The sequence below is a fragment of the Schistocerca nitens genome, chromosome 1 (assembly GCF_023898315.1).
Source record: "Schistocerca nitens isolate TAMUIC-IGC-003100 chromosome 1, iqSchNite1.1, whole genome shotgun sequence".
NCBI lineage: Eukaryota > Metazoa > Arthropoda > Insecta > Orthoptera > Acrididae > Schistocerca > Schistocerca nitens.
The window spans coordinates 224,762,220-224,786,079 of record NC_064614.1 but is presented as its reverse complement, the minus strand read 5'-3'; the positions used below and the strand labels follow the sequence as shown (position 1 = coordinate 224,786,079).

At 44.2% G+C, this 23,860-nt stretch overlaps 2 protein-coding genes across 2 annotated transcripts in view; one reads left to right on the top strand and one right to left on the bottom strand.

Annotated features, from left to right (window-relative positions):
* Nucleotides 1–23,860, bottom strand: part of LOC126246171 (muscle-specific protein 20-like) — a 190,425-nt gene that overhangs the window by 69,322 nt on the left and 97,243 nt on the right. The gene's annotated exons all lie outside the window — the stretch shown is intronic.
* The window catches only part of LOC126246187 (muscle-specific protein 20), a 35,192-nt gene continuing 33,038 nt past the window's right edge, over nt 21,707–23,860 (top strand). The window contains exon 1 of the mRNA XM_049948375.1: nt 21,707–21,837. Within this exon, the coding sequence (XP_049804332.1) occupies nt 21,832–21,837 (6 nt within the window). The 5' untranslated portion in view covers nt 21,707–21,831. The remainder of the gene's footprint in view (nt 21,838–23,860) is intronic.

Genomic DNA, 23,860 nt, shown 5'->3' with positions numbered 1-23,860 from the left:
GTTTCTGCCCCATATAGTGCCACATTCCAGACAAAACATTTGCCAAGCCTTTTCCTTAGACCTTTATCTAATTTGTCACATAAGAGTCTCCTCTTTCTGTTGAATGCCTCCTTCGCTATGGCAAATCGAGTTTTCAACTCCTGGTGACATCTCAAGTCTTCAGTTATTGTGCTTCCAAGATATTTAAATGTACTTACTTGGCCAATGGTAGATTGTCCTATTTTAATACTGGACAGTCTCCGTCTTGTACTGATGACCATACTCTTTGTTTTTGCTGTGTTCATTTGCTTCCCATATTCCACACAAGCTCCATTCACATCTTTCAGCATGTTATTCACTGCCCGCTCACTTTCTGCCACTAATACCATGTCATCAGCAAATCTTATACATCCTATTCTCTTTCCACCAATACATATTCCTCTTTTCCCATCTAAGCTTTCGGAATAATCTCTTCAAGGTATGCATTAAACAACAGTGGGGAAATGCAACAACCTTGTCTAACACCTCGTTCAATGCTGCTTCCTTCTAACATTTCATTTCCAATCCTTATCCTTACTTTCTGGTGTAAATATAGATTCTGTATCAGTCGCCTCTCTTTCCAATCTACTCCTTTCCTCTTCAAAATATCCATCAGCTTGTTCTACTTAACTCTGTCAAAAGCCTTTTCTAAATCTATAAAAATAGCAAAGATTTCTCTACCTTTTTTCATATATCTTTCCCCTACGGTTGTTAACAGGCCAATAGCATCTCTTGTTACTTTTCCTCTTCTAAATCCGAACTGCTCCTCTGCAATCCCTCTATTCAGCTTGCCATATGGCCTTCTATTCAGCACTCTCAGCAAGACTTTAGCTGCATGAGAAATTAGACTGATGGTTCGGTGCTGTTCACATTTTTTAGTGTTTCTCTTTTTCTCTATTGGTATCATAAATGTTGCAACGAAGTCCTCAGGCCATTCCCCTTTGTCATATATCTCGTTACAGAGGTAGTCTGTTTCTTTTCTTGCCTTGTTTCCCAGACTCTTCAACAGTTCTGCTGGCAAATCATCAATTCCACATGCCTTCCTATTCTTCATTCCTTCAGCGCCTTTTCTACTTCTGCTTCCAAGCTGGTGAATCCCTTTCCATCTTCCGGTACATATTGCTTCTCTTCAACCTTAATTTCGCTTTGCATTTCATCCCCCCTATACAGACATTCAATATTTTCTTGCCATCTGTTCAAAACCTCCTGTGGTTCTTCTGCTAGAGTACCATCTACTCTTTCTATTTCCATGTTATTCCTCTTTCATTTATGTTCAAGTTAAATGAGGTTAATTCGTTTGTTTCCAATTATACAAGAGCAAAAGTAGCTGTTCTTAGTTGTTTGAGAATCTCAGGCAAACATTTTTATTACAAGCCGCTTGTGAGGAACAGTGTCAAAAGCCCTCTGGAAATCTACTTTTATGGAATCACCTCGGAAAAGAGATAAATTAATACAGTTACTACTGAAGTACTACAACGTGCAATACATCATTTTCTGCGGTAACTCACCGCTTAGAAAGAAAATATTGATTTCACAAAAGCGAGCAGTAAGAATAATATGTCGTATTCATCCACGGACGTCTTCAAGTAATTGGACATTTTAACTGCGCCGCACCACAGAATATTTTTAAAAAATAAAAAAAATCTTTAATTTCTAGGATAATCCGATTCCAGTTACTCTTACAAAGTCCGAGAGAATGTTGTAAGTCTCACTGTTGTTGTTGTTATTGTGGTCTTCAGTCCTGAGACTGGTTTGATGAAGCTCTCCATGCTACTCTATCCTGTGCAAGCTTCTTCATCTCCCAGTACCAACTGCAGCCTACATCCTTCTGAATCTGCTTAGTGTATTCATCTCTTGGCCTCCCTCTACGATTTTTACCCTCCACGCTGCCCTCCAATACTAAATTGGTGATCCCTTCATGCCTCAGAACATGTCCAACCAACCCGTCCCTTCTTCTGGTCAAATTGTGCCACAAACTCCTCTTCTCCCCAATTCTATTCAATACCTCCACATTACTTATGCGATCTACCCATCTAATCTTCATCATTCTTCTGTAGCACCACATTTCGAAAGCTTCTATTCTCTACTTGTCTAACCTACTTATTATCCACGTTTCACTTCCATACATGGCTACACTCCATGCAAATACTTTCAGAAACGACTTCCAGACACTTAAATCAATACTCGATGTTAACAAATTTCTCTTCTTCAGAAACGCTCAGTCTACATTTTATATCCTCTCTACTTCGACCATCATCAGTTATTTTGCTCCCCAAATAGCAAAACTCATTTACTACTTTAAGTGTCTCATTTCCTAATCTGATTCCCTCAGCATCACCCGACTTAATTCGACTACATTCCATTATCCTCGTTTTGCTTTTGTTGATGTTCATCTTATACCCTCCTTTCATGACACTGTCTATTCCGTTCAACTGCTCTTCGAAGTCCTTTGCTGTCTCTGACAGAATTACGATGTCATCGGCGAACGTTAAAGTTTTTATTTCTTCTCCATGGATTTTAATACCTACTCCGAATTTTTCTTTTGTTTCCTTTACTGCTTGCTCAATATACAGATTGAATAACATCGGGGCCGGCCGAAGTGGCCGTGCGGTTAAAGGCGCTGCAGTCTGGAACCGCAAGACCGCTACGGTCGCAGGTTCGAATCCTGCCTCGGGCATGGATGTTTGTGATGTCCTTAGGTTGGTTCGGTTTCACTAGTTCTAAGTTCTAGGGGACTAATGACCTCAGCAGTTGAGTCCCATAGTGCTCAGAGCCATTTGAACCATTTTTTTTAATAACATCGGGGAAAGCCTAACCCTGTCTAACTCCCTTCCCAACCACTGCTTCCCTTTCATGTCCCTCGACTCTTATAACTGCCATCTGGTTTCTGTACAAATTGTAAATAGTCTTTCGCTCCCTGTATTTTACCCCTGCCACCTTCAGAATTTGAAAGAGAGTATTCCAGTCAACATTGTCAAAAGCATTCTCTAAGTCTACAAATGCTAGAAACGTAGGTTTGCCTTTCCTCATTATCGTAGCGATTATCATTTGTAGTTTTTCGATAGGTAATGAGGTATATGTACTAGATCAGTCCGAAGCGTGACCTCAGCACAACCTTGTTCGGGTACAAACTGACACAGTACCGGAAGAGGGACTGACTTTAGTCCAGGAAGTCAAACAAAGTGTAGAGAAGCAAATAAACGGGAGTCCTCTGGTCGACCTCCGGGCAGTCCGGACAGAAAGGAGCAACATAAAGCCTGCCGACACTCGCCGGCGCTGGCAGCTTGATAAACGCGCGGCAGCGTGCACCGCGGCCGCCAGCGGCGCCTGGCAGACTGCCCGCGCCTCTGACGTAACAGCCGCCTGTGACGCGACGCCCCCAGCGCGAAAGGCGGGCGCTGGCTGCGAAGTGGCTCCAGGCGAGGTGTTGCGACACCACCAGCACCTGTGCTGCCATCTTCTACACCAGCACACCAAGTCGCCCGCGCCAGTCTCCCCCACTGTCTGGACAACGTTGAAACACCACACATGCAGGCGTTATTCCTCATTACTTTTTTCATTCGCGTTTCTTTAGCTGTCGAAAGGGCGCTAGCTTGAGCAAAAAAACAGGATGTTTAAAGAACATATACTCCTACACGAGGTAGTATGAGTCAAATCTAAAAGAAATGTCCCTATAATTCACTACTGGCCATTAAAATTGCTACAACACGAAGATGGCGTGCTACAGACGCGAAATTTAACGGACAGCAAGAAGATGCTGTGGTATGCAAATGATTAGCTTTTCAGAGCATTCACAGAAGGTTGGCGCCGGTGGCGACATCTACAACTGACATGAGGAAAGTTTCCAACCGATTTCTCATACACAAACAGCAGTTGACCGGCGTTGCCTGGTGAAACGTTGTTGTGATGCCTCGTGTAAGGAGGAAAAATGCGTACCATCACGTTTCCGACTTTGATAAAGGTCGGATTGTAGCCTATCGCGACTGCGGTTTATCGTATCGCGACATTGCTGCTCGCGTTGGTCGAGATCCAATGACTGTTAGCAGAACATGGAATCGGTGGGTTCAAGAGGGTAATACGGAACGCCGTGCTGGATCCCAACGGCCTCGTATCACTAGCAGTCGAGATGACATGCATCTTATCCGCATGGCTGTAACGGACCGTGCAGCCACGTCTCGATCCCTGAGTCAACAGATGGGGACGTTTGCAAGACAACCATCTGCACGAACAGTTCGATGACGTTTGCAGCAGCATGGACTATCAGCTCGGAGACCATGGCTGCGGTTACCCCAGACAGGAGCGCCTGCGATGGTGTACTCGATGACGAACCTGGGTGCACGAATGGCAAAACGTCATTTTTTCGGATGAATCCAGGTTCTGTTTACAGCATCATGATGGTCGCATCCGTGTTTGGCGGCATCGCGGTGAACGCACATTGGAAGCGTGTATCGCCGGCCGAAGTGGCCGCGCGGTTCTGGCGCTGCAGTCTGGAACCGCAAGACCGCTACGGTCGCAGGTTCGAATCCTGCCTCGGGCATGGATGTGTGTGATGTCCTGAGGTTAGTTAGGTTTAACTAGTTCTAAGTTCTAGGGGACTAATGACCTCAGCAGTTGAGTCCCATAGTGCTCAGAGCCATTTGAACCATTTTTTTGAAGCGTGTATCCGTCATCGCCATACTGGAGTAACACCCGGCGTGATGTTATGGGATGCCATTGGTTACACGTCTCGGTCACCACTTGTTCGCATTGACGGCACTTTGAACAGTGGACGTTACATTTCAGATGTGTTACGACCCGTGGCTCTACCCTTCATTAGATCCCTGCGAAATCCTACATTTGAGCAGCATAATGCACGACCGCATGTTGCACGTCCTTTATGGGCCTTTCTGGATACAGACAATGTTCGACTGCTGTCCTGGCCAGCAGATTCTCCAGATCTCTCACCCGAGCAACTTGCTCGTCACAATACGCCAGTCACTACTCTTGATGAACTGTGGTATCGTGTTGAAGCTGCATCGGCAGCTGTACCTGTACACGCCATCCAAGCTCTTTTTGACCCAATGTCCAGGCGTATCAAGGCCGTTATTACGGCCAGAGGTGGTTCTTCTGGGTACTTATTTCTCAGGATCTATGCACCCAAATTGCGTGAAAATGTAATCGCATGTCAGTTCTAGTATAATATATCTGTCCAATGAATACCCGTTTATCATCTGTATTTCTTCTTGGTGTAGCAATTTTAATGGCCAGTAGTGTATACAGGGTGACCCAGGAGGAATAGTTAATAATTAGGGACAAGACAGGAACGAACATTCGATGCAAAAATGTCGAGTAACATGGGGTCTGAAATGTATACCTTAAGAGCTACGAGCACTTGCTCTTCATCAACACTGTGAAGCAAATCTATTCTTCTGCAAGCACGTGCTTTCCATATTTTTAGAGGAGATAATTGTAGACCAAAACAAGAAAAAAAATACGAACACTAAAATGCGTACCTTAAGATGAGCAATTTGCTCATCTTCGTTACTGCGTAACACATCTCTTCTACAAAACAAGTACTCGTAGTTCTTAAGGTGTGCATTTTGAAGCGCGTTTTTAGCATAAATGCCAGCCGGAGTGGCCGAGCGGTTCTAGGCCCTACAGTCTGGAATAGCGCGACCGCTACGGTCGCAGGTTCGAATCCTGCCTCGGGGATGGATGTGTGTGATGTCCTTATGTTAGTTAGGTTTAAGTAGTTCTAGGTTCTAGGGGACTGATGGCCTGAGAAGTTAAGTCCCACAGTGCTCAGAGCCATTTGAACCATGTTTTTTAGCATAAAGTTTTCTAGTTTTCGTCCATACTACCTTCTCCCAAAAAGAGAGCAAACAGTTTGCAGTGGAATGATTTATTTGACAGTATCGAAGACGAAAAAGTGCTCCTGTCTCTGAAGGTACCCATTTTAGATCCATGTTTACTAGATTGCGAATGATCGTTCCTGTCATATTCTTGAATATTGACCATTGATCATGGGACACCCTTTATGCCCAGAAAATTAAACCTGTTGAGATACGGGGACTTTAATTGTGACAGACAATGTGTTCTGTGGCATAGACCGTCACAAGAGATGCCATATTAAATTACAGCGATACGCACGTGTGGGCAGTTGCAAATCCTCGAGCAATCATAGAGGTTTGCACTCAGGAACGCTTCAGTATTAATGTATGCTCAGCAATCTACGTCTACACACAGGGTGATAAAAAGTCAGTATAAATTTGAAAACTTAATAAAACACGGAATAATGTAGATAGAGAGGTAAAAATTGACACACATGCTTGGAATGACATGGGGTTTTATTAGAACAAAAAAAAAAAACAAAGTTCACAAAATGTCTGACAGATGGCGCTGGACAGCAAAACTGCTACTGTGGCGGGTGAGAGGTACGCCGATATGTTACAAAATCGCATCATCCCCAGCCTGGCTGATAAACACCTGCTGGAACGTATGATGTTTATGCAGGATGGCGCTCCACCCCATATTGCCAGACGCGCGAAAGATCTCTTGCGCGCGTCGTTTGGTGATGATCGTGTGCTCAGCCGCCACTTTCGTCATGCTTGGCCTCCCAGGTCCCCAGACCTCAGTCCGTGCGATTGTTGGCTTTGGGGTTACCTGAAGTCGCAAGTGTATCGTGATCGACCGACATCTCTAGGGATGCTGAAAGACAACATCCGACGCCAATGCCTCACCACAACTCAGGGCATGCTTTACAGTGCTGTTCACAACATTATTCCTCGACTACAGCTATTGTTGAGAAATGATGGTGGACACATTGAGCATTTCCTGTAAAGAACATCATCTTTGCTTTGTCTTACTTTGTTTTGCTAATTATTGCTATTCTGATCAGATAAAGTGCCATTTGTCGGACATTTTTTGAACTTTTGTATTTTTTTGGTTCTAACAAATCCCCATGTCATTCCAAGCATGTGTGTCAATTTGTACCTCTCTATCTCGATTATTCCGTGATTTATTCAGTTTTCAAATTTGTACTGACTTTTTGATCACCCCGTACATACTCCACAAGCCACTGCATGGTGTATGTCGGTGAGTACCTTCTACCACTACTGTTCATTTCCTTTCCTTTTCTTGTTCCATTCGCACACAGAGCGAAGAAAAAGCATCTGCCTATATTCTTCTATACGAGTCTTAATTTAGTTTAGTCTTCGCCGTCCTTACACGAAATATACGTAGGCGGCAGTAGCATCGTTCTGAAGTCGACTTCAAACGCCGGTTCTCTAAATTTTCTCAATAGTTTTCCTAAAAGAACGTCGTCTTCCTTCCAGGTATTCTGATTTTAGAACACGAAGCAACTCCGTAATACTCGAGTGTCGATCGAACCTACCGGTAACAAATCCAGCACCACGCCTCTGAACTGCTTCGAAGTATTCGTTTAATCCGACCTACTGGGAAATCTAAACACTCGCGCAGTACTGTAGAATGGATAGAACTAGTGTACTATGTGCAGTCTCCTCTAAAGCTGAACCACACTTTCCTAAAATTTTTCGAATAATTTGAAGTTGCCAACCCGCCTTCCCTACTATCGTACTTAAGTTTTCGTTCCATTTCACATCGCTTTGCAACGTCACTTCTAGATGTTTGACCGAAGTGACCGTGCAAAGTAGAACACATCTAATGCTGTATTCAAACATTATTAGGTTGTTTTTCCTACTCATTTGCATTAAATAACATTTTTCTACACTTTTCGGTAAGAGACAGGGCCACATACTTTGGTTCAAATGGTTCAAATGGCTCTAAGCACTATGGGACTTAACATCTGAGGTCATCAGTCCCCTAGACGTAGAACTACTTAAACCTAACTTACCTAAGGACATCACACACATCCGTGCCCGAGGCGGGATTCGAACCTGCGACCGTAGCAGCAGCGCGGTTTCGGACTGAAACGCCTAGAACCGCTCGGTCACAGCGGCCGGCCACATACTTTGCCAAACAGATTAACAGGTGGTGTATATCACCTGTTTCTGCGCGATACATCATCTGCACTATTGAAAAATGTTACATTTGCGAAAAGATACCTACTTTGGTTTATGCACTACGGGGCATCGCCTATTTTCTACATATCGTGCAACGGCTTCTCGTCGCAACGTTTCGTGCGCGATGGATTGGTCGAGAAGGTCCGACAGCATGTCCTCCCCGTATACCGAACCTGAATCTGTTGGATTTCTGTCCACAGGGATCAGGAACGGCACTGCTGTATGCCTACTCATCGACGATGTGCAGACATTACAGGAATGTGTGACCAGTGCAATCCGAATGCGGCCAGGTGTATTTGAAAGAGTGCGTGATTCACTGCGAAGAAGGACTAAAGGATGTGTCAGGACGCGTAGTAATGACATTCAGCATTGCCTATAGTGTCTGCTTTCTACATGACAAGACAATTGAGAATGAGTGGCATTGATTCCGAACATATCATTACAGGAATTTTTCTTCCAGTTTTGATCAATACATGTGATACTTGTTTTGAATACCCTTTATATCTTTGTTGCCGAGTCATTTTCACAGGTCTCGAAATGAAGAAAGAATTTCAGATCTCTCTCTCTCTCTCTCTCTCTCTCTCTCTCTTGTCTGGTAGCACTCGTATCGAGCGACTGCAATTCAGAAGCGCGATTTCAGTAGTATCCAAATGAAGTACGTCTATGCCATTTTCGCGTTACCATTTTGAACGAAAGTAGGAGCAAAGAGTTCAGTGGTCTCAGAAAGCTGGATAAGAACAAAGAAGAGTGGTTCTTTCATATTATAGTCCCAAACATCAAGGGACACCAGTTAGAAAAACAGTTGCGTGAAAAATGTAAAAGTAATCCAGGTTTCTCAGTTTTTTTTAAAGTGATCTATCTACGTTATAAACAGCTTTATGAGCACGCAGTTACTATTCAGCAAACCAGGTGAGGCAACGGTTAGGCACTAGAAAGTGGGAAGACTGTAATTCAAAGCTCCCTCTTGCCATCCTGATTTCCCCAAACCGATTAAGGCCAATTCCGAGGAGGGTCCTTTGTAAAGGTACGGTGGATTTCCTCCCTATCATTGTTCAATCTGAAATTGTGTTTCACCTCATCGATAACGGATTCTAAACCTTAACCTTCCTTCATTTCGTCCTTGATTTATAACAACTACATATCTCCTTCCGCTGCTCCATGTCGTCGAACGCGAAATATCTCCGCAGAAAGAGTTGTGTGGCACTGATAGCTTGGAGATCCCGAAAGCTTGATCAGCCGCATAATAGGAACGTGTTTTCTTCGTCCGTGATGAATGGCGCTTTTCGCGCTTTGTGGTAGTTGCTTGTAGCTCACGGTAATAGACTTGTATATAATGGGGAGTAATGTTTGTGTTGCGTGATGGTGACGACGAGAGAAGGGAAAGCCAGTATCGGCTTATAACCTACGTGTCACGAATAGAACCAAAGGGTTGTCGAACTTAAAGTCCCTCCCTTACGGAAAGACGACTATGAGAAGTGTTATACGCCCTCACTTCGGGAAACATTGTGGACAAATTAGTTAATTAGTCCACGATATCAGCGTTACCTCTTGTCGTTAGGAACTTTAAGCCACCATCTCTTCGCTCCTTGCTTGTGATGAATTTTCTTCAACCACCACGGTGTAATGTGTATGACAAAATCAAGAGCGAAGTTATAAGCTATGCAGATGTCAGCGAAGAATTCGAACAAAAAGTTAAGGTCCACCAAGGACTTGTTTTTAGTCCATTGCTGTGTCACAGAACATCTACAGAAACCATGGATAGGATGATGAGCAAATAGCAGAACGCGTGGTAGAGCACTTGCCCGCGAAAGGCAAAGGTCCCAAGTTCGAGTCTCGGTCCGGCACACAGTTTTAATCTGCCAGGAAGTTTCATATCAGCGCACACTCCGCTGCAGAGTGAAAATTTCATTCTGGAAACATCCCCCACGCTGTGGCTAAGCCATGACTCCGCAATATCCTTTCTTTCAGGAGTGCTAGTTCTGCTAGATTCGCAGAAGAGCTTCAGCTTCTGTAAAGTTTGGAAGGTCAGGAGACGAGGTACTGGCAGAAGTAAAGCTGTGAGGACGGGGCGTGAGTCGTGCTTGGGTAGCTCAGTGGTAGAGCACTTGCCCGCGAAAGGCAAAGGTCCCGAGTTCGAGTCTCAGTCCGGTACACAGTTTGAATCTGCCAGGAAGTTTCAAATAGCAGAATTTTTACAAGAAATATAACACTTAGTGCACGGCGCTAGAACGTGGAGAACTTAATATAAGTAGGGCCAAAACGGAGTATATGTATTACCACTTCTCAAGTACGATCGCCAGTCCAAACCGCAAGTGTCTCTAGAAAACGTATTGATAACACCAACTAACAAGCTCGAATACCTCGGATCGGTAACAACATCAACTTCTTTCACAGACAAAGACACTGAAAACCTCAGAATAAACTTGGTGGTTAAAATCTAAGTCACTATTAGGAGACATATGCGACGCAAAAATACCCATCGAAGTCACAGGGAATATATACAAACGACTGATAGGAACAGCTCTAATGTACAGTTCACAATACTCCGGACCATGCGTAAAACAGACGAAAGGAAGCTCCAGGATGCTATGCTGGTCTGAAGGAGTGACCCTAAAAGGCAGAGTAAGAAACGACCACAACGGAGGTTCGTTTAAGGTGAAAACAGCGAAAAAGCTTCAAAAAATCGCCTACCCTGGCACAGGCATGTCACGAACAGTGAACCAAACCATAAGACAAAAATAGCAGTTGACAAAGGAAACTGAAAAGAGGCACCAGACATCCACTGAATACATGAATTAGAACCATAAATAACGACCTGAAAACGATGGGATTTTATCCTAAAAAAGGCAAAGATATTCAGAATACCGTAACAAGAATAGGAGAGCCGACCCAAAGAGTCATAAAGCACGAAAGGAAGACGCCCGCTATTGGAACGAACTACTCTCGTGTCGATGGCGTGTGCTAGCGACGTCACCAATTACTCTACAGATCACGCGCATAAGCCAGGGTGGCTAGCTTCCCATGGACCGAAATATAGTGCTCAGGTTCTTCCTGCTCACCGAAGAATATAACTTCGCAGTGGTTGATTCTATGTAACAAGCTGAAATTGAGTTGGATCAGGATTCGAGCCGCCACCAAATAACCACGAGTGTGACTCCGAGGTAAAATCAGTGCTTCACACTGTCATGTTCTTCAACGGTGCCGCGAAGCTATTCGCAAGTACAGCAGGCGTGCTCGGAAGGGGTAATTGTAGCGCGTAGGCCGTGAAAGGCAGGGAAGCAGGATCCATTACCGGTCCGGAACACGTCTTGTCGATGACATTATAAAACATAAGATCGGATTGTACAAAGACGGAGAAGGAAATTCATCGTATCCTTTTCAGTTTGAATTGCGAGGCCACTGTGCTAACCTTCACTATCTGATCAACATTATCCGAACCCCACTATATAATGTGGAATTGACCATTAATGTCGCGAGAGCCGGACCCGCCAGTGTAAAAGGAGACGTGGACTATTGTGTTGCCAGTAGAGAAACGGTAACAACAGAACGGGTCTGTCAGGAAAGCTTAGTGATTTCGACCGTCGACTACTTATTGGGTGTCACCTGTGTAACAAATGAATCAGGAATATTTCAACCCTTTTAAAGCTGCTCAAGTCGACTGTTGGTGATGTGAATGCGGCTAACCTACGACCAGGCATACCTCACGTGCTGATGGGCAGAGAAAGTCGAGCAATGCGGAGGGTGGTTGTAAAACATCGCATCAAACCAGCAGAAGGAATCACTTGTAAGCAGAAAAGTGCCACCAGCAGTCCATCTAGCACTACGACTGTGCGTGCGAAGTCAAAAAAAGAAAGGGGGCTAATGATTGATCAGTTACTTATAAACCATACATTTCTGTAGGCAGTGCTAAGTGACCCTTCAGATGGTATAAAGAGGGACGCAACTGGACAGTGGATGACTGGAAAAAGAGAGATTTGGAGTAATGAATCACGCTATAATATGTGGCGATCCGTTAGTAATGTTTGTGCTTGGCGAATACCGGGAGGAAGTTACCTGCCGTCATGTGTAATGACAACTGTGATGTACGAAGGAGATTGTGTTATGGTAAAGGGGTGTTTTTTATAGTTATGGCATGGTCTCCTTGTTGCGCTTAAGAAAAGATAAGTGTTGAAGGACATGAACGCATTTACAGCATGGTGTACTGTGTAGAGCAGAGGAGCAGTTTGGAGACGAAGACTGCATAAAGAAGAATCCCCGTGGGCAAGGTTTGTGGACCGTAACATTCCTGAAATTAGCTAGCCCAGAGTTCGGACTTGAACCCATTGAAAAACCATTGGGATGAATGAGAACGTCGACTTTACTCCAGACCAACTTCACTACCATCCAACTTCACTACTTCCTCTAGTTTCGGCCCGAAGAACACCGAGCGAGGTGGCGCAGCGGTTAGCACACTGGAGTCGCATTCGGTAGGACGACGGTTCAAACGCGCGTCCAGCCATCCATCCTGGTTTAGGTTTTCCGTGATTTCTCTAAGTCGCTGCAGGCACTGCCGGGACAGTTCCTTTGAAAGAGCACGGCCGAATTCCTTCCCCATCCTTCCCTAATCCGATAGGCTCGATAACCTCGCTGTTTGGTCCCCTGCCCCAAATCAACCATCCAACCAAAGGCGGAGGGTGGACACATTCCATATTAATGTTCACTTAATTATTTACTTACTTATTCAGCATATGCCTACGCACTAAAATCACTATTTACAACTATCTCAAATTACAAACTAATATCCAGGCGACGAATGTAGTCTACTGATCCTTCCGTCATCGCCAGGACCTCTGTTGGACCGCCAGGATAAGCGCTCAGAGGAAATTCTGAAACTACACGGTGAACAGTCAGTCTGCTTTTCAGTGCGCCACAGTCACAACTTGGAGAGGTTGTTTTCTCATATTTGCGCAGAGAATCGGTTCACGTGCCATTGCTTGTTATTACTCGATCAAGAACCGACCAGATATCGCATGGCAACTGAAAACCGGGCGATTTGGTCGATATGCACGGTATCGTAGGTTGTTCCGTAGTACCATTACTCTGCCTTGTATCAGTCCAGCAGTCATTAGTATTAAAGCCATTGTCAACTAGCATCACTGCACTTTCTATGACTGGGTGACGGTCAGATACTCTGTTGGCCCCACCTTGCTTGGCGAACCAAACGCTAGCCAGGCGGGGATGCGGAAACAGAGCAGCGGGCAGCGTTCAGGCTGCCTTCTCTCCTATTCGATTAGTCCAGTAGCGTGTGTAGCACAGTCTTCCAGCCGCTAATTCCCATACCTCTTTCGAATTACCTAGCTTACTTCTGTAACATTCCAGAAGCTTCCTGCCTCCTACCTAACACCAATTTTTTTTTTTTTTTGTTACTCTGGCGATGATGACTGTAGAAACCATGGAAGCTCGTGATTAACGCCGGAATGGACACAGATTACCAACAGATAAGTTTTCCATTTCCACAGAATGCTGTGAACTCGACACACTGAATCTGCTGCCACTAAGACGGCGTCCGTTCCAGTGCGTACGCACCGTCTCACGTCTCGAACAAATAGTCGCCTGACATTCAGGTTGCACTCCATTTGGAATCGTTGTGCTCAGCGACTGTGAAATGGTAATAATCGCGGGTGAACACAGCATTTCACTGTTTCAGCAGTGGCGAATCAAATGCAGAACTACGCCTGATTTATTAGAGGGTTTGTTTATGAAACTCTCCCGTCGTCTGCTTACACAACTTGGAAATGTGGAAATTGACTACTGTTTGAAAATGCCCGTATTCTGTCAAATCACCACCTTGGTATTCTCTCCACTTCACACCAAATCACATTGTTACACAGAACAAAGTTCCTGCAACTACACTCTTCCACCACATCTCCATCACGGAACTTGTAACCACGTATCTTTTATCCAGAACTTCCACTGAAACCTCCGCAAATTTCGCACACTGCGGAGAACATCGAGCGACTGAATTTCGGTAATTATTCTCAACTCTAGGCCGAGAATACCCCTGTTCCCAATATCCGCATCTTCTCTAAGAAGATGCCTCCTTCCCTTCAACTCTTACAATTACTCTGTGCCGAAAATAATGCCCCCTGGACACAAAAAAAAAACGAAAAACATGACACTGACAAATCTCGAGTAATCTCGTGGAGGATTTATTGAGATTCTATTTGTCGTCAGAACCAAAAGGAAAGACTATGAAAGGAAAGACTGTGCGATCACATCGGGCCGATTGTGCAGGTGCCTCAATTGTTGTCTAGTTTTGGCAAGCAATACAAAGGACCCCACGAAAGCACTTTCACAACAAAAAAGGAACCGATTACACTCACTAATACCCCTCGAGAACTCTTAAGTGGGAAATCGTCGGATATTCTCCGTTGAAGTGTTACCGATCTGATGCAAATGTGCTTGAGAGGGTGGACATTGGACCTACGCCATACTAGACGCCATTACTTGTGTTAGACCCTTCACTATATCTGGACTGCAGTTTCAGATGAATATCCGGGACAGTAAAAGCACACATGATAGTTGTCAGAACACTATTCTGCCTAATTTCTGCTGTCATTCTGGCACTATGTCCTGTAGGACAACAATCTTCACAACAGGTGGCGTAAGCAGCAACAAGACTTACCTACAGTTACTCTCTCTCGAAATCCGTCGTGCCGTATTATCTCGTTGCCAAGACGAGACAACTCACAACCTAAACAAATAGTTACTTGGCCAAAAGTTCTGACAAAAACTGGGCAATAAAGTTCGTTACTATCCCTCAAGAGATTGCGCTATGAGAGAATCTGCTGGCTTCCTCCGACGACCGGGAGTTACAGCAACAACATATGCTCACCACCAGTCATTCTGAAGCATAACGCCGAGAGGAACATATATACTTCTGCCGTCGCACAGACATGAGAAAAGAGAATGCGCCTGGAAATACATCAAACGGTGTCGTCAGCAATTTATTTAGACAACGCTGGAGCAAAACAGTCTGAGGAAACTTTGGCAGCCGCGAAACAGTTGTCAAACAGTTACCGAGCTATTTTGGCTGGGCGAGAAAGATTGCCCTGGCGCCTGCCCCGGCTGTTACGCTACGGAAAGAGGTCATTGAGATCTCCCTGTCTGCACCGTGGAAGAAACAATCCGTCAGCGGCTTGTATAAAGGAGACCTATTGACGCAAGGTCCAACTATAAAATGCGAACTGTATTAATGGCATTTCGTGCTTTCAGTAGGAAAGGAAGCTATCGACTCCCCAAAAAGAAGTAACTAGAATAATTGGTTTAAAAAAGAATGAAACATAACTAAGTAGTATATAAAAACACTAAAAGATAAAGACATAGCTGCTGAATTTAGTGCGGAAACGGGGAGGGTAAACTAGTACAGAGTAAAATAAAATGTTACTGGAACACCAGGAAAGATACCAGAAAAAATTAAACTGATGCTAAGGTAACCGAGGAGACTAATTAAATACCAGACATAAGACAGGAAGGATGTACGTTTAAAAAATGGATTTTGGCTGATATAGCGGAAACATTTCCAAATAAAGAAAGGTAGCATTGTTTTTGCATTTGAAGAAGTGACGATTCGTTGAGAAGAATGTAATGAAGAAATATGTGATGGACATTATATTAGAGATATTCAGATCACATCAGCAGAGTAGACAAAGTAAAGAATGAGAAAAAATTCTGGTGTTTTCCGGTGTCGTAATTCTGTCACAAACGGTAAACGACTTGAAAGATCAGTTGATCGGAATGGAAAGTTTATTCAAAAGAGGTTATAAGCTGAACATCAACAAAAGTAAAACCAAGGTATGGAATGTAGGCCGAGGCGAAGCTGCGATAATTAAATTAGGAAACGAGACATTAAAAGTAGTATATGAGCTCTTGTACTCGGGCAGTAAAAAAGCTGAAGATGGCCGTAGTGGAAAGGACATAAAATACAGACTGGCGATAGCTAGAAAACCATTTCCGAAAAAATATGTTTAAATGTTACGAAGTCTTTTCTGAAAGTATTTCTCTGGAGTGTAGTTTTGTACGGAATTGAAACATGGGCGATAAACGGTTTAGAAAATAAAGGAATTGACGCTTCTGGAGAATGCTGAAGATTAGACGGGTGGATGAGTATTGGATCGAAATGGACAGAAAAGAAATTTATCCCACATTTGACTAAATAAAGGGATCGGTTGATAAGGCACATGTTAGGGCATCAAAGAATAGTCAGTTTGTAAATGGGAGAAGTTTGGGGGGGGGGGGGTAGAGAGTACAGAGAGAGACCAGAGCTTGGCTACAGTACGCAGGTTCACATGCATGTGGTTTGCTGTAATTACGCAGAAATGAATATGCTTGCACAGGATAGAGTGGCGTGAGCAGGTGCATCAAACAGGTCTTTGGAATATGAACAACTACAACGATGACAGGAGATGAAATACAGCGGAATGCAAACTTCAGTTTTAACTATGCTATAGGTTCCCAATACGTCAACCGGACTACACAGGACGCTGAGTATAAAAGGTATGCAGGGTTAAAAAGATTAGCAGAAGATACGACGAGCTGAACGACGATATCAGATCAATGGAAAGACTGGTAACTGAAATATAAACCTTTAAGGAAAATTAAAATATTCATTGGGCTGCGACAAGATCCCTGTTTACCATCGGAAGCTGTGAGGGAGAGAGGTTTCCCAGATGTTCCATAGTTTTTGGAAATAAATCATTTCGTTGATTAAGTGTGGAATCTCGAATATAAATGAACAAACTTTATTAGTAGATCTGTTCCTTTGTTTATCTGAAAAAACAGTCCAGAAGTTAAAGGTTAATTATTATGTAAGAGGATTTATCAAGGAGCAAGTCTTGTTTCGTTTGTTTTATTATTTTTGTCTGAGGTATTCCGCATGAGCTCCGTGCCATCCCAAGAACGTTAAAGCAGTACTTGGCATCACGACATGCAAAGAACCTCCCTCACGCACTATGTAGTCAAGGAATACCAACGACCAGAAGATTATTATAATAACGTAAATACTGATGTGATACTCTTATGTTTTTCTTCGGAAGTTTGCAGTTTGTTAAAAACGAGATGTTTCTAGCAGATTAACCTCAGATAACCTTTTGTAATTAAATGCATAATAAAAGCCTTACTACAAGTCAGACATGGTGAGTCGTGGTTCCGGTTGAAGTTGAATTCTTCTATAGACATAAGAAAAATTATTAATGAGTCTGTGTTCACAGACTTCTCGGAGCTGAAGACCAGCGTCGAGGTAATTTATAAATTAACTCAATCCTCGCAAAGCGATGATTCCGTTTCCAGATCCAATCCTACAGACGGTTTCAGTCTGTCAGAGGGGTCTCGTCCTTGTCACTGGAATTTATCATCTTGCTCCTCAAGCCACTGTTGTCAGATTATGACTATGCACTTTGACTTAAATGGGGCCTACTTCATATGATGGCTAATAATCATTTTACACGGTTCTTGGACAAAAATCTCAGGCGTGATAAAGTTCGTATCACCTGAAGATGGGGGCTATTAAATTACGAACACAGTAAAAAAAAAAAAATGTAAATGTCGTGTGACTAGGGCCTCCCGTCGGGTAGACCGTTCGCCTGGTGCAAATCTTTCGATTTGACGTCACTTCGGCGACTTGCGCGTCGACGGGGATGAAATGATGATGATTAGGACAACACAACACCCAGTCCCTGAGCGGAGAAAACCTCCGACTCAGCCGGGAATCGAACCCAGGCCCTTAGGATTGACATTCTGTCGCGCTGACCCCTTTTTTTTTATCTAATTTTGTTCGCTTCATCTGCTCGGGGCGGACGTCGTAAGACATCCTTTTAAGTTCGTTGTTGATCGATTAACTTAGTTTTTTTTTTATTACAGAGAGCAGCTAACCCTCTGACCGAACACGCTGAGCTACCGTGCCGGCTATACCACTCAGCTACCGGGGGCGGACATAAAATCAGTCATGTACCCAAAATACAGAAATCTGTACTGTCTGATCAAAAACATGCGGATACCTCTTTGTAATGGGGAACTGACCGCTAGATACACGAGAGGTGGGCCCGGCAGAATAAAAGGAGACGGAGAAGAGCATTGTGATGCCAGTAAAAGCATAATGGGACGGTCAGGTGACTTCCGCGATTTAGAACGCGGACTTGTCCTTAGATGTCACCTAATCCATCAGGGACTCTTCAGCCCTTCTAAACCTTCCCCGACTGATGGTGATGTGAATGTGAAGTGGCGCGCGGAGTGGCCGCGCGGTTTGAGGCGCCATGTCACGGACTGCAGGGCCTCTCCCGCCGGAGGTTCGAGTCCTCCCTCGGGTATGAGTGTATGTGTTGTTCTTACCACAAGTAGTGTGTAAGTCTAGGGACCGATGACCACAGCAGTTTGGTCCCTTAGGAATTCACACACATTTGAACACTTTTTTGATTGTGAAGTGGATACGCGAAGGAGCAAAGCAAGCAAAAGCGAGACAGAGGCAGAACTCACGTACTGACGGACAGGGACCGTCGAGCACTGTGGAGAATGATGGTACAAAATCGCTTGAAATCAGCAGAAAGAATCACTCGTCAACTACAAACTGCTACCAGCTGTCCAGCTAGCACAACGACTGTGCGTAAGGAGTAGGACTGTCGGTATTTTTAAACATGTCTTTATTGCGATATATCGATATTTAGAAATATATTATCGGCTGTCTATATATAGAAAAACGTATCGTTTTATCAAAGTACTGACCTATAAAAATATCGGCTGCGTATTATAAATATACTGCCAGTTTTAGAACTGTTTATTCAACTATTGGATATTCTATACATCAACAAGCTAGCAGCCTGCTTATCCTCCTTATAGCAAGGAATGAAAGGAAAACGATGCACGTTCACTTTACTAGCAATGGTAACTGCACAAGAAGAGGTGTCCGATGGGTCCATCGTTCGGCTTAGTCACATATCGGATTTGATCGGCACACTTCATGGCGACTTCCCCGTCTTTTCATTTCTGCAAACGGCAGCGACCTAGCAGTTGTAGTGACAAAACTGCGAGATGAAATTAAATGTTGCAATTTCTGTTGGTACCGCCGAGCGCCGGTAACGTCAGCATTTCCCCTCGCACGTCTTCCATCTTGTCATCCACACCACCGTAGATCATCTTTGAAGGTAGTGTCTTCTAGTGTTTGGTACGTAGATGATGTCAGTCATTTCGCGTTATTGATATTAGACCGCGCGGTCATAATAAGGGGCAGAGTTGGGCAATTTTACTTAGGAAATGTAAACTTTGTAATATAAAGTTTTTTTTAAAATCTACAATAAATATATAAGCAGGAACAGCGTTTATCATTTAGTAGGATTAGTTGCCTTCATCATACATTTGTGTTTAGATTGTAATTTATAGAATTAAGAGATCCTAAGGTTGTTCGCAGATGATGCTGTAATTTACCGTCTAGTAAGGTCATCCGAAAACCAGTATCAGTTGCAAAGCGCTTTAGAAAAGATTGCTGTATGGTGTGGCAGGTGGCAGTTGACGCTAAATAACGAAAAGTGTGAGGTGATCCGCATGAGTTCCAAAAGAAATCCGTTGGAATTCGATTACTCGATAAATAGTACAATTCTCAAGGCTGTCAATGCAACTAAGTACCTGGGTGTAAGAATTACGAACAACTTTAGTTGGAAAGACCACATGGATAATATTGTGGGGAAGGCGAGCCAAAGGTTGCGTTTCATTGGCAGGACACTTAGAAGATGCAACAAGTCCACTAAAGAGACAGCTGACACTACACTCGTTCGTCCTCTGTTAGAATATTGCTGTGCGGTGTGGGATCCTTACCAGGTGGTATTGACGGAGGACATCGAAAGGGTGCAAAAAAGGGCAGCTCGTTTTGTATTATCACGTAATAGGGGAGAGAGTGTGGCAGATATGATACGCGAGTTGGGATGGAAGTCATTAAAGCAAAGACAATTTTCGTCGCGCCGAGATCTATTTACGAAATTTCAGTCCCCAACTTTCTCTTCCGAATGCGAAAATATTTTGTTGAGCCCAACCTACATAGGTAGGAATGATCATCAAAATAAAATAAGAGAAATCAGAGCTCGAACAGAAAGGTTTAGGTGTTCATATTTCCCGCGCGCTGTTCGGGAGTGGAATGGTAGGGAGATAGTATGATTGTGGTTCGATGAACCCTCTGCCAAGCACTTAAATGTGAATTGCAGAGTAATGATGTAGATGTAGACAGACAGGGCCAAATCTTCAGTTAAGCGTTTATTATTTTCCGTTGCGCAGATTCATTTCACACCCCCCTGGAGTAGCATCTTCGATCACATTTCAATAGAATATCAATTAACCTTAAAAACCTTAACTGTATTGTTTCCAACGATAAGCCTGTAAAAATAAATGTTGTTGTAGTTGTGGTCTTCAGTCCTGAGACTGGTTTGATGCAGCTCTCCATGCTACTCTATCCTGTGCAAGCTTCTTCATCTCCCAGTACCTACTGCAACCTACATCCTTCTGAATCTGCTTAGTGTATTCATCTCTTGGCCTCCCTCTACGATTTTTACCGTCCACGCTGCCCTCCAATACTAAATTGGTGATCCCTTGATGCCTCAGAACATGTCCTACCAACCGATCCCATCTTCTGGTCAAGTTGTGCCACAAACTTAACCCTGTAGTCACCTAACCAAAAGTCTTGTTCCTCCTGCCACCGAACTTCACTAATTCCCACTATATCTAACTTTAACCTATCCAATTTCCTTTTTAAATTTTCTAACCTACCTGCCCGATTAAGGGATCTGACAGTCTACGCTTCGATCCGTAGAACACCAGTTTTCTTTCTCCTGATAACGACATCCTCTTGAGTAGTCCCCGCCCGGAGATCGGAATGGGGCACTATTTTATCTCTGGAATATTTTACCCAAGAGGACGCCATCATCATTTAATCATACAGTAAAGCTGCATGCCCTCAGGAAAAATTACGGCCGTAGTTTCCCCTTGCTTTCAGCCGTTCGCAGTACGAGCACAGCCAGGCCGTTTTGATTATTGTTACAAGGCCAGATCAGTCAATCATCCAGACTGTTGCCCTTGCAACTACTGAAAAGGCTGCTGCCCCTCTTCAGGAACCACACGTTTGTCTGGCCTCCCAACAGATACCCCTCCGTTGTGGTTGCACCTACGGTACGGCTATCTGTATCGCTGAGGCACGCAAGCCTCCCCACCAACGGCAAGGTCCATGGTTCATGGGGGGTAAAAATAAATAAAACTTAGAATTGTTGTCAGTTTTCGCCACCCGAATGGGTTTGGTTTTAACAACAGGACTGCTGCGGAACAGCATCTGACCAGTGACAAAGCTGTTTAACTGTATTCGCTGACTACGAGTTGCAACTCTGCCAAAGCGATTCAGGATTCACAACAAAGGGAAGAGAAATATGAAAGCTGGGAGAATATAGCGTAAGTATAAAGAGGCGGGAATCAAAAGCCAGGTGACGCAAATGGCGTGAGGCGGGCGCCCCCCGCGACGCCTTCCGGCTGGCGAAGCTTCCAGCGGCGGTGTGGGCGCCGTGGCTAAGTTTAGCCGGGGGGCCTGCACCCCGCGGGTTTTCCCGCCGGAGTCCTCCCCGCGGCGACGCCGTGACGCCGCCTCCCGCCGCCCCGCCGCCGCCCCCGCGCCGCCGCCGGCCGTGAAAAGCGCGCGCCAGCCGGCGCCGGCAACAGTCGCCGCCTGACCCCCGAGAGCACTCCGCGCGAGGCCAGCATCGCAACCGTCGCCTAGCAACCAGCAGTCAACATGCCGGTAAGGCGCGGGGGTTCCCCTGCCCAACCTGGCTCCGGCAACAGGCCGTGCGGTCAGCCCAATCACACACTAGCTGTCCTATGATCTTCTTCATAGTGAGAACCACGAAGTGAAGGCTGCATTTTCTACAATTTAGCTGCATTTTTGTAGACCCCTTGTTCATCTACATCTACATGGATACTCTGCAAATCACATTTAAGTGCCTGGCAGAGTGTTCATCGAACCACCTTCACAATTCTCTATGATTCCAATCTCGTATAGCGCGCGGAAAGAATGAACACCTATAGCTTTCCGTACGAGCTCTGATTTCCCTTCTTTTATCTTGGTGATCGTTCCGCCCTATGCAGGTCGGGGTCAACAAAATCTTTTCGCATTCGAAGGAGAAAGTTGGTGATTGTAATTTCGTGAGAAGATTCCGTCGCAACGAAAAACGCCTTTCTCTTAATGATGTCCATCCCAAATCCTGCATCATTTCTGTGACACTCTCTCCCATATTTCGCGCTAATACAAAACGTGCTGCCTTTCTTTGAACTCTTTCGATGTACTTCACAGTCCTACCTGGTAAGGATCCCACACTGCGCAGCAGTATTTTAAAAGAGGACGGACAAGCGTAGTGTAGGCAGTCTCCTTAGTAGGTCTGTTTCATTTTCTAAGTGTCCTGCCAATAAAACGCAGCATTTGGTTAGCCTCCCCCACAACATTTTCTATGCGTTCTTTCCAGTTTAAGTTGTTCGTAACTGTAATACCTAGGTATTTAGTTGAATTTACGGCTTTTAGATTAGACTGATTTGTCGTGTAACCGAAGTTTAACGAGTTCCTTTTCGCACCCATGTGGATAACAACACACTTTTCTTTATTTATGGTCAAATGCCACTTTTCGCACCATTCAGATATTTTTTCTAAGTCGTTTTGCAGTTCGTTTTGATCTTCTGATGACTTTATTAGTCGTTCCGGCCGTGACGTACCTCACACCGGCCTCTCCGCGTCGCATGGAATGAAGTTACCCTGACCTCTCTCCGCAGGATACTGTCCATTAACGAATTGATTCCAACTCGCGGGGGAAGATGCCTCAGTCCGTGATGCTGTGACGTATGACTGACCACAAGCTACATTTTAATGAAGCGCGTTACCTATTCGCACCGGAGGATAGCCGTTATTGTGGGTGATGAACCGCCTTCTGTTTTAGTTAAAGATGAGACGAGTGTTGCACAGCTTTTAAAATTTTGTGCGTTGTCCAAACTCTAACCTAAGTCTTAGGTTGGAGATTTCAGTGTGCCACTTCTTTAGAAGATCTGTCTATTTTTAACTATATTTTCAAGAACTGATATAAAAAATTTGTACTTTGTGTGTATGTGTGTATGCGTGTGCGTGCGTGCGTGTATGTGTATGTGTGTGTGTGTGTGTGTGTGTGTGTGTGTGTGTGTAAATATGCGCAAAACAACTTTAAAGAAACTATCTTTCAATCATTTTAGTATATTTATTTCTAACTTCAAGCTACTTCGTCCACACACTTCTCATCATATGTTAGTATAGTCGCCAAACAATACTGCCCGAACAATGCCGTCATTATCACCACAATTACTTCCGGCTTTTTAATTCATTAAAGAGTGTTTAGCTGTATAAAAAGCTAACTCCGAAATTGTTAATCTATCCTCAGTTTCATTCTTCGGTCAGCATTAAAATTTTCTACATTTCTTCCACCTTAAATGCACCGACGACATGTCAAACCATCAAGAACAGTAAAATTGCTACCAATAGGAACCGTAGTCCTTCATGTGAATAAACTGACAGTTTCATGTCACCCTCTTCGGTTTCTTGCGTTCGCATGACTGTGTTCCAGTTTCGCTTTGGAAACGCAGTGCGTTTTTTACACAGCTAAACATTTGATAATAGCTTAAAAAAGCCGAAACTAGTTCTGTCTCGAAGCAGAAGGCTAAATAAACACAGCCTAAAATAGAAAAAACCCGTTCTCATTCAGGTACTTCGTTGCGCGACGCCAATCCCTTTCGTCTTCCCCCATTAA